The following is a 12272-nucleotide window of genomic DNA, read 5'->3' on the forward strand; positions in this document are numbered from 1 at the left end:
AATTTTGATGTTTTTATTTTAATTTTTTGTTAAATAGAATGTTGCACAGACGATTCCAAACACTTTCAAAAGAGGTTACTCATTCATTCCACATACATATGCCCGTCGAACAGATGCTCGTAGTTCGCGTGATGAGATTTAATAATAACATAATAACGTCGATTAAGTCCTTCAGTAATGTTTTACTGCAAGTATACGAAGATGGTGCGACCTGGAACAGGGCCGCACCCAGCGAAAACGAATCTCGCCCCGAGCCAAAACGCCTACGAAGGTGGCCGTAATTTCTAATTATACCCGAAACGAAATATATAAAAAATTAGGTTGATTTAATAATAGGCCTGGCTCCGACCACCAACGTGAAATTATCTCTTCGTAATTACATTATAATTTAGCGAGAAGCCATCGAACGCGACCTACTCGTCCAGCGTTCGACAGACGACTGGTGAAATCCTGCCACGGTCTCCTCCACGCAGGGAGTAGACGTCACATGACCTCACCGACCAATCACACGCACTCTTCATTCACGCTACAGATATCAGCCAATCACAGAACAAGTTACAACACATGAAAAAACCTTTTACATACAGAACTCTGGGCTTCCCCTGATCTGTCTCTTTTCAATTTCACATCGAAATCGGGGACTTCCATTCTCTTTCTCTCTCCCACATCGTGAGACAGCAGTTATCACACCTTTCCCACGACCAGTGGAGAATTACAGCTTATCTCGGTTGGCGGGGAAGCACTGTTTCTTTCTCACTCACACTTACAGGCCTCTCATGCCTCTCTTTCTAACCATCACATCAGCCCAGACACAGTCCCGTGATTTATAATTATATTACAACACGTTAATAAAAATTAAGAACAGCAATCATAAGACAATTTACTTTACAAAATTAAAATTATTTAGAAATAACCTGAAAAAGTAGGCCTAAACAGGTAAAAATCTAGTACAGCGACTTCTTTGTGAATAATTTCATAAAAAATAGTACTGATTGAAAATGTCTAATAAAATACAAAATACCTTCTTAAAAACATAGCAAATGAAAATAACATTTACTAGTATTCATAAATTCTGATTATACTGTCTCAGAACATACACACCACTCTAAAAACATTGACTTATTATTGTTTACATAGTTTAAAAGAAAAATTATTTAATTAGGAGGGCAGGGTTCTGCAACATTACAAGTGTTCTGCACTGTCAACATGGTGTCACGTCAATCGGTGGTGGTTTTGTTACTCACAGTTGTACATTCAGACACGTTCTGTACGCACAGCATATTCCGAATAATATTTCATCGGTAACTAAATTCAGGCCTTTTATTTAATTGTTTTCTACGATTTAATTAAAATTGTCTACTTTTTTTTTGTTTCAAGTTTTTTTTTATTTCCTTCGCAGGCCCTCTATACCCGTGGGCCCCATTGCCATAGCAACGGTAGCACCGGCCATGTGGGGGCCCTGATCTCTCTCGGCAGGCCTGCTCGTGGGTGAGCTGCCTACCTGAGGCAGCGCTGGGGCTCCAGCGTCCCGCCGGGCATCATGCGGTGTGGCACGGCCTGCCGCAACCACGCGGGACGCAGCTGGGGCTGGTCGCCGTCACACTCTGCCACGGCGCACCTGCGAGCAGAGCGCTTCGCGTCCGCAAACGTCGCGACACCGCAGCGAGGGGACACTCCGGCCAATCGGCACTGGCGAAGCATTGCTTTCTACCTTCTTTCCCACTCCACGCCGCTAGACGCCAACACTATAATTATTCTCGCGCACTCAAAACAAATTGTACAAAAATGTAGCTACACTCCACCAGGGGCGTAGCCAGGGGGAGGGGGGGGGGGGGGGGTGGTTTTAAGGGTTCAACCCCCCCCCCCCCCCCCCCCCAGCACCAAAATCTTTAATTAATTTCTTATTCATCACTTAAACAAATTTCATATTAAAATTAATAAAAATTTTACCATTACAATAATTAAATTTAAGTACCAAAAACTGCTAGAATAGCACTATTTTACACCTTAAAATCCAATTTTTCCCGGGGGAGGACCCCCGGACCCCCCGCTTTATTATGGGGGGGGGTGGGGGCATGCTTCTAAACACCCCCCATACACAAATCCTGGCTACGCCACTGCACTCCACACCACGAGGTTCCATGACATCACTTGTCTTGCATATTTCTTACGAGTTTCCCATGCAGTGCAGTGGTCAAACGCATGGTCTGGCGAACTGCTGGCTCAGGTTTGATACCTACCCACTATTACTTTTTTTTTTTTACATTTTCATTTTATTTAATCTCGATATCAAACTATTAATTACAGAAATTAAGTATATTCAAACAGTTAAATGTATGTATTTAAAATTTAGACATTCATTTAAGTAAAGTTTACTGTAATTAAGTTAGTTAATATATTTAAACAGGAATTTATTTAAATCATACAGTTGTTAATTGTATTTACTGTACAGTGTGGTTTGTGATTTTATTCAAAACCTTGCTCAATTATGTAATTCAACCTTTTAAACATATTAAAATTCTGTAAATAATAATTTAATATTGAGAGAAATAAAAAAACTTAAATTAAAAAAATTACAGTACAAGTGGAAATCTAACTCCAGCTGGCAATAACCAGACTATCTGCTTAACCACGGCATCACACCACCGACTTGACAAATGGTGAAAAAATATTTGTCAAACTCTACCTTAAAGATTTTAAAAAGCTTTCTCTCGCTTCCTGGGGCCCACTCAGGCTATATATTTTAGGACGTTGAAAAGGGCACCTACCTGCTTCTACTCACACAGTTTAAGCCAAATCGGTGAGCCCCAACCGACTCAGACCCTCCCCTTGTTATGTTAAAAAGAATTACTGGATTAAAAATAACATTTGAAAGAATGACACTTGCTTGAAATTTAAAATGTATTGCAAACGAATATTCATTATTTAAATATGAACTAACATTTGAAACATGCTTTTGTATGGGAGATCCCAGTTTGTTTGGAATATGCATTCTCAACACACCAACTTATAACTGAAAATTGCGGCAAAAATACAAGTAATTGCTATGCGTTAAACCCCTGCAAAACTCCTAAATAAATTATAAATCCTATTCTTTGCCCAAAGTTAAAAAAAACGAGAGGTTTAAAAAAATATCCACTTTTATACGAACCTCCCATTAAACTTTAAGACTGGGTTCCCCTACTACTAGCACCGCTAGTTCGCAGGTCGCCGCGAGCTTCACTAAGCCGACGGAGAATAAAGGTAAGTTGCCAGACCTATCTACATGTTCCACGTACAGACATGGTCGAAAGAAAAATATTGGCACGGTACTTAAGTATCAACATCTTTGGTTATCGATACTTTTCTTTAAATAGACTATTTAACATTGATTTAACATGGTAAAAATATATATAACAAAAACTATAAAATGTCAAATGGGAGTTGCCCAGCTAGTCTGTGTCATATTACTTGTCTCAAATTCTCAAGTTATCAAAAGTAGTTGCACCAGTGGTAGCCATTCCCCAAGTTCAGTTAGAGATTATGGAAATGTAAAATGAACGCAGGAGCGCAAATAAATTTGATCTTTACGCCATATCATATGCAGTCCATAAAACCGTGTTTTTAAGCACATATTATTTAATTTAATAGGTAGGTACCTAATTATTTTTGTTGGTTTATCTGTTATACCTATCTTCCTAGTTTGTGATTGTAATTAGGTATAATGTAGGTACTGTCAGAACAACCTACATGCTTTTTATGTATTGGTAAATTGAATAAGTAAGTTTTGGGTTTGTTTTTGTACTTTTAGCACACCCTGATATTATGGGCAGTGCGTGTTAGTATGTGTATAATTTTTTAAAACACCGGATACTTACGAGATTTTGATACTTATTACTTAATTATTTTATCTAAATGACGGCACATTAGTAGATCATATCCATGTAAAGCTAGTTTTATGTATAATGATAAGTCGCAGAATATCATGGGAACTAGGTGTGTTACCCCTCATTATTTCAATCAAATCATTTTACGATAGTGACTAATTTTGTGGTGGTTGTAGAAAATGACCCAGATTACACCTCAAATACTTTCCTTATTATTTTAAATAAATCAGTTGTTCCGCTCCAAATTCAAAGGTGTAAACTTAGTCCTTAAGTTGTGTATGTTATCCATTTTTTTTTTTCATAATGAACCTGAAGCCGAGTTTAGACTAATTCCGTTTACAAAACTCAGGTGACTACATTTTTCACAACGGACTTCACAACGAAACTGAAATTCCTTGTTTCACAATTTGGTTAAGATTTTTTTTTACTTTGTTATACACAGGGACCGTTGCTTTAAAAGCAGGGCTACACCAAACGCTGTAAATTTCTTATGATAGAAGTCTTTATCCAGGCCTAGATAATTATGACGGTAAATCTATATGAAACGTTATCCATTTGCGCATGCTCGAAAAATGGGCGAATATAGCAACATTGTTGTGGTGCTGTGAGCAGGAGTGGAATCAGAAGATTGTGTCGCAGTAGACTTGTCCGCTAAATCAGTTGAAAACAGAAGCAGTCGCAGAAAATCCTGCAAAATGTGAAGAGTCAATTTTGGCACCGAGCGAGAACCGCCTCTTCAGGCACACAGGAAACAGCTGCTTGCGTCGCACTGCTTCCAAAAATGACAATGCACTTCGCGATGCTGTTACAGAGAGGTTTCATTGCAGATTTCTTCAAAGACGTATTTCACAACTAGAAAAAGTTGTGACCAGTACCTAAATGTGAATGACGAATATGTTAAAAAGTACAGTACTGTTGGAGTTTTCAATTGTATATAATAAAATTTATATTACCTATGAGTGTGTCAATTGATCATCAAAGGAAGGAAGGGTTCAAATTACCTCTGTAAATTTCATAAAATTAATGTTTATATATTAATAATAAAATAAATTATTTTTTCTAGTGCTTCACAATACAGTTTTTAATTTGTGGATCGTCATCACCCACTTCAGGCCAACAGTTCTTTATAATATATATCAATTAATAAAAATTTCTAAAAATAGGTATTTTCATATTGGCCATTAATGCATACATCTTCAATACTGCTCATACACACATATAAATTGCATAATACATTTTATCAGGGGCGCAACAACTAAATTTCAAAGGGGGGGGGGGGGGGAATATACCTTTTTATAAAGAATCATGGTCCTCCCCCGGGAAAATTTGTATTTCAAGGTGGAAAATGGTGCTATTTAAGCAGTTTTATTATCTAAAAATTGATTATACAGCATTTTCTATGCCCCCGTTTGCCCCCACTTCAAGGTTTCAGTGGGGGAGGGGGGGGGGCAAAATACCCTTCCCCCCCCCCTGATGTTGCGCCCCTGCATTTTATATCCTAAGGTAACAGCACACCATACATACATCAGCATGTTTGAATTTGGTACCTGTAGTTGACGTCTCCCGCGGTGAAGACGTACGTAAGGTCGAACATGGCGGTGAACAGGATCGGCAGGCATATGAGGAAGAAGTTGACTCGCTGGACGCCGCCTAACTGCCACAACTCCTTCCTGGCGAGCTCATAATCCATTCTGCAACACAGTCATGCAAATCTTAACTTTAAAGAAAAGTTGCACCTTGATCTACTGTGTCCATGCACAAGTTGTATTTCATACATTTTATTTTCGTTGTTAAAACATACAAGTTTCGTCTGGTCATGTTCACTAGACGATACCAGGCATTGCAGATGAATTCTATTGGGTGGAAAGAAAGAAGGGAAACGTTTGATGTTATGAAAGCTGGCCCAATGATAAACTTGAACAGAGGAACGAAGGAAAAATTTGTATGTAATATTGGTAACAATGAATGACTAAATAGCATCATAAAAATGAATATGAATGACAAGAGTGAGTTTTGGAGTGATAGTAGCGGTTGTGGTACAAGTAGGAGTGAAGTAGTAAGTATAAAGGAATAGCTTAATAAAGTGAATAAGTAAATACACAATAATTAATTATTAGTTGTAATAATTTAATTGTAAATATGTGATTATGAGTGTACTAGCCGTTAGAGAAATGCAAGGTTGTGTAACAACTCTCAATATACGACATATGGTAGGAGTAATTTTAATAAATTTGAACAAGATTAGCGGTATTTTAATAAAAATACTTGTCAAAAGTCAGGTCCAAAGCTGGGATTTAGTACTTGTTCAAGACTTTTTTGCTTTTATCGGAGCCATTTCATTAATTAGTTTAAAATTTTGGTCTGCTAATCAAATGATTCGGTAGTCAGCCTAGCTTCTCTGGCAGTGAATTCTAGCGGCGGATGCAGATACTACGTGTGATTCGCGTCCAGAAATGTAGTTAAAAAGATAATTTGCGTATATTTATCAAGCTCGGCATTATTTTTAAGAATTCTATGATAAAATTCGTGTCAGAATTTCGTATAATAAGTGTATTTGCAACATGAGAAAACACGAATTTGTTCGTTACCGAGGTTAGATGTTACACATCTCTTGCGAGTACAGAACGACTTGCTCACAATTTTTGACGTGACGTCTAATAAATCGATGAACGCCGGCTGCACGCACGAAAAAGTGTCCCGTTACGCACATTGTTCCGTTGCGCTCATTGTTCCGTTGCACTGTGTCTCGTTACGCTGTCGGCGAGTGCAGTAATAATAGGTTATGTTACAATTGACTAAAAAATTATGGTGATTCATATAATTGATTATATATATTTGATTACACTTTATTTATATGAAAACTGGTTCATAATTATATTTAAAAATTATAGCTAAACGCCAGTTTTTTAAATTAATTACAAGTCATCTACACGTGAACTGTTTCGTCGACTGTTTATAAAGTGAAGTGAAACGTTAATGTGGTTTTAATTGCTTATTGCAACAACAATTTCGGCAATAAAGGTTAATTATTCTTGCATTTTAAAATATTATTACTAGTATAATTTCAAGTATTTATTCTTTTATTATTAAAATTAAAATGATTCAATTTTATTCATAAAAGTATGCAATCATTTCTTCAATGTTTTGTTATGACGTTGTCATGTTAAACTATCGTCCGTAAACCGACTTTACAGACAACCAATTTTTTTTTAAATTTAAATTAATTGATTGGTACATTATACCGAAATAATGTGTGGTAGCGATTGAAATAGTGACCAGGAAACAGGAAAAAGACGGTTCGTGTTTCGCATATTTAATTAATTAAATGGTTGGAAGGCAAATGATTCTGGTGTAATTTAATGTTTACAAGAGTAATATTGACAACAAATTATTATTGTCATAAAGACAAGAAAGTGAATTTTTAATAGTTTTTTTAATGTTCGTACTTTATAGTAGTGTTTATTGTGCATTTTGTTTGACGTCTGGTAACTACCATGACGCCGCCTTGGTTTACCGCTACCCTAGCGTATTGTGTGTAGTGCGTGTTGCCTGCTGATCAGGCAACAAGTGTATCATCTCACATTTAATATGTACGCATTTCGCATTAACGTCTGACCTAAGAGTTTCTATACAAGAATTACCTCTTTTTTGTTGTTCAGTTAAATGAACTTGTTTGTAGTATTCCACTAAAGAAAATATTAAAACTCTGTAAAATAAAATTACACAATAAAAAAAGACGTACACCCTCATTTCTTTAGGCCTGTGGGCAACTACAATGACACGGAAACGGGGATGGATTACATAAGTGGAGAAATCTCTCATGGAACGGAGTATCTACGCATTCGGGCTGTGACATGTGCGAACCAGCTCAGCAATGCTCAACTCTTTGTTAACGTTACTCCGTGAGAGCAATACAAGTTAGTATTTGGTCGCGGTGGTAGTAATGTTTGTTTACAATATAAATACACGAAAGTCTTTGAAGTACAAGCATAACTAGTGTTATATCATAAATTTGCGGTTTCATTTTATTAAATATGTGAATATTGAACATTTTTTGTTCTCCGATCTCAAATTTTGTTTGAAATATGTTTAATCTTACTGTTTGCCATTTGAGACGGTTCCGTGGTTCCTTCTAAAGCTCTGCAACACAGTATGTGCGCCCAGGTAGGTTGGGGCCTTAATTGAAAAGGCAGGCTGTATTCAAAATTAAACCCACTATCTGCAACGATATCCCGTATAAAAACAGCCTGATGGACTACGTCTGTTTAGGCTATCATTTTAACTGTGCTAGTTCCTGAAAATAAATCAAGACGAGCATGTGATTGTAACGAATGTCATTCTCGAAAGTGACAGGCATGACCGCAGAGTAAAACATAGAAGATAGTGAGTGTGGGACTATGACCATGGCCTAATTCCACGCCCGCGACTTCAGGGCGAAAAAAAAACATGTGAGTGAGTCTTTCAGTACTAGCCAGTGATGTGTAAACATCTAACCTCGGTAACGACAAAGTCATGTGTTATCGTGTCATTCATGCTGCAAATAAACTTATAATACATAAATCGAAGTGAAAAATGTGAAGGAATGACATTAAGTTGAGCGAGAATTTAAGTCCTCTACTATCACAAATATTAAATATTACATTGAACTCGTAAAAAGCTCCTGAACTTTCAACTAAGAGCCGTTAAGGGCCCCGCCTATCCTCCGCACGCACAAAGTGTGTGGAGGTTCAGAAGGAACTACACAATTTGAAAACTGCTCAAGATTTCCTAGTGGGGTCTGTTTACGAAAACCATTTAAGAATACCCCGATGGCGGATGGGTAGTACCTTTTTTCGTATTTCATTTTAAAACTGCATTTTTAGGAGAGTTAAAAGGCCTAAAAACACATTTATTTGACGTGACAACGTCTAATAAATCGATGAACGCCGACTGCACGCACGAAAAAGTGTCCCGTTAGGCTCATTGTACGCTCGCGCCGCATCTATCTCTTTTCAACTCGATTGGAACAACCATCGATTTGACTTTTCGAGGCACATTAAACTTGAAACACTCCCATTAGTTTCCTACTTTTCCTATCATCGTCCTATCCTTAACAGAATAACACAGATTGGAAGAAGTTAAATAGCAAATATGTATAAAAGTTAAAGTTAAAATAATCTCTTCGTTAAAGTAAAACATATTTGAATTAATGAATGCAAATAAAAGTAAATTTATCAATTAAATTGTAGAATTTTTTTTCACTTCTTTGTATCCATACAAAATAATGATAATTCAATAAAAATGATTCAATTTTATTCATAAAAGTATGCAAATATTTCATCAATGTTTTGTTATGACGTCACGTTAAACTATCGTCCGTAAACCGACTTTATAGACAACCAATTTTTTCAGAATATTTTTCAGACATGAAACGCCCGGTACGGATTCTTGAAAGCACTCAAGGGACTTGCATTACACTTTTCCTTCATTTCTTCGTCATTATGTTATTGTTACCGCCTAAATCTCGCAGTTGTCCTATGCACGACGAGAAGACCGCGCGCCAGTTCAGAGCCTAGCACTAGAGGCGATAACCATTCTAGGAGCACTCGCGAGTGTCATACATATCATCTCTCCTCTACAGGTAGGCAACCCGCGGCTGTAGCATGCATTGCCAACTGCCTATCTTCCAGGCGTAAACCAGTGTTAACTACGTTTAATGCCGTAATTAGGTGTTCATGGAAACCTACCGTCGAATGTTACTTCTTATATTGTGTAGTCCCTATGGTTCAGAAATATTAAGCATAATAAGTCTTTAAAAACGTAGTTTTATTCTTATGTAATATACTTTTACTTATTTGTACAGATTAACGTTTAGATTTAGCTACAAATTTACTGCCTACATACAGCCCAAATGTGAATCATTATTAGTTAAAAAAGTTATTTTCATAAAAAATATATAAATATACTATTTTATTGATAAAATAATACTTGAGCCCCGACAGTTTTAAATTAAGTAAGCGGTAAAAAAATGTTAAACCAAGGATCAGAGTTAATTATACACAATATTTATTTTGAGAACTGTACCTTAAATTATAACATTTATCATGAAGATAAAGACAAAATTGTGAATGCGCATGTACTTCATTAAATTTGCAATTTTGAATGTTTCGCTTAGTAAAAAAAAAAAAAAAAAAAAGTGAGCTAATTTTTCGATACTAGCCAGAGATGTGTTACATCTAACCTCGAGAACGAGCAAATTCTTGTGTTCTCGTGTTGCAAATACACTTATAATACGAAACTCGGACACGAAATTTAATGTAGAATTTATAAAATAATGCCAAGCGTGATAAATATAAACGCAAATTATGTTTTCAATTACATTTCTTGACGGGAATCACAAATGTGTTCGTCTGTGCTGTTATTATTTTTTGCACGACTAAATTCATTCCACGCAATTCTTGTGCTCTATGATATTTGAAGTTCGAATGTGAGTGTTTGTGCTGTCGTTATTGTGTTGTCCAGAACAACTGTTTCTGTTCGACATCAGCTGATTTAGTCTTGTGCTCTGTGAATTTATATTTCTTATTTTTCGTTCATGAATTTTTTTTCATGACAAACAGTGCAAAAACCTGCAATGGCGTATGTCCAAATAAAAATTGCATTGAATAATTTAAATAACACATAAATTAAAACTTAGCATGGCTTAGAAACTTGTTTTTATTCTGTTTCTAAGTTTTGTTTGTTTCTATTTACGGCAGGCAGCCCCCCTCCCCCCCCCCCCCCCCAACTCACCCGGTTCCCAACCATCCGAGACGTGAAAGAGATCCCCATGTAAATAAGTATGTGACGAAAAGAAAGCGTCAGAATAAACTCAGAGGGGCGAAAGGAGGAAAATTAAAATATTGGGTAATTTATAACTTTATAACATGACGAGTTAACTAGCAGTATAGTTTTATCTATTTATGCGAAGCGTTGATTAACTTTGCAGCCTGGTTGAACGAAAATTCAAGCAAGCTGCACGATCAAGTGTCTATAATGACAACACAAGAGAGTTGATCTGTAACATAAAATTGGTGTTCCCTTCCAATAGGGAATTTAGAGAAATGGGAGTGTATTCCTTTGAGTTAGGGGATGTATTCATTTGAGTCAGGGAGTGTATTCTTTTGAGTCAGGGAAGTCCAATTCCGTGAAAAGATAACAATTTATTTTATAAATCTCATTACGGTATCATGGCAATATTAATACAGATACAAAAATGCAGGTAAAAACACATGAATAAATACTCATTACAATTTATGTCACAAAAACGTCGAATGAATGCAAGGAACAAGTGGCTACACAAACCACACGGGCTGACAGCAGGCCGATCGGCGAGGCAGGAAATGTTACAGCCCACATTCAAGCAAATCCATATGGCTCATTACCTTAACAAACTAGGGGCTTAACAAACGATGTCAGGCAAGGCACGGCCATTTCGTGCAAGTACTTGCTGTTTGTTTACTGTGTGCAATGTTTATTCGCCATCGTCGGCACTGACCCGACCCAGACGTCTCTCCGACTACCACCGAGCGACCCAAGACCAGGCCCGACATGGGCTTATATCACATCCAAGGAACACAGAGGGCGCTAGTGCCGCGGAGGGAGACCACAAAAGGGGAGGAAGGTGTAGGTGGAGGGGGAAGCCTATCAAGAGAAGGAACGGAGGGGAGGAAGAAAATTATTGAGGGGAGGAAATCGCTAGGCCACGCGGGAGCGACAAAGGAATTATTTTTTCCCTAACCTAGCTTAAAGCTATGAGTGTGCTGGAGTGGTCTGGGTAAGGGAAGACTCTTAAGTGCGTCTCAGGCCGAAGCCTATACCTTTGAATATATATACTGTATAGAAGTCGCGAGTGGATAGGATTTACTCTACGTTTTTCAGAAGCGTATGATGAGCAGCTTGGGAACTTCACCGCTGTAGTGCGCTGCCGTAACGCCCTGTATCGTCTTAGTTGTTATTTACACGTTAGAGCGCAGCGCTATCGCCCGCTGTCATTCCCCGCACCCCTCAACCAACATTCACTGCAGCTCAACGTCGTTCAACAGGAGGGGGAAGGGCTGTTTGAAGAGTTCGAGACTTGTCCGCTAGGGACCACCACAAGTCGATGCCCTAGAGATGGTGGCGATTGCGGCGGTGAATTAACCAACTACCTCAAAACCGTATTAGAAATTTTAACCTGGGCTGGCGTCTTCTATACAGTATATATATTCAAAGCCTATACGCTCCAATCATGCAGGGTGTTAGCCATTCAGGAAGCGCATGCTTCAACTTCACAGAGAATCTGTTTTCGTGAATAAAGTATATACCTGAATGACGATGAGTCGTCAAGTTTTTTAACCCATGTTCGGGTGTCGTGAGCACAGGCGACGCCGCGGAGATGACAGCCGT

General features: G+C 37.7%; 1 protein-coding gene across 3 annotated transcripts in view; it reads right to left on the minus strand.

The window, feature by feature from the left end:
- LOC134531929 (organic cation transporter protein-like) overlaps positions 1-12272 on the minus strand; it is a 59395-nt gene that overhangs the window by 19875 nt on the left and 27248 nt on the right. For all 3 annotated transcript variants that reach the window (XM_063367978.1, XM_063367980.1, XM_063367979.1), the window contains exons 2-3: positions 5414-5557; positions 1502-1618 (exon numbers count right to left, since the gene is read on the minus strand). In XM_063367978.1, coding sequence (XP_063224048.1) covers positions 1502-1618; positions 5414-5556 — 260 coding nt within the window. In that variant the 5' untranslated portion in view covers position 5557. The remainder of the gene's footprint in view (positions 1-1501; positions 1619-5413; positions 5558-12272) is intronic.

This window comes from Bacillus rossius, chromosome 5 (genome assembly GCF_032445375.1).
Source record: "Bacillus rossius redtenbacheri isolate Brsri chromosome 5, Brsri_v3, whole genome shotgun sequence".
In the NCBI taxonomy this organism is placed as follows: Eukaryota; Metazoa; Arthropoda; class Insecta; order Phasmatodea; family Bacillidae; genus Bacillus; species Bacillus rossius.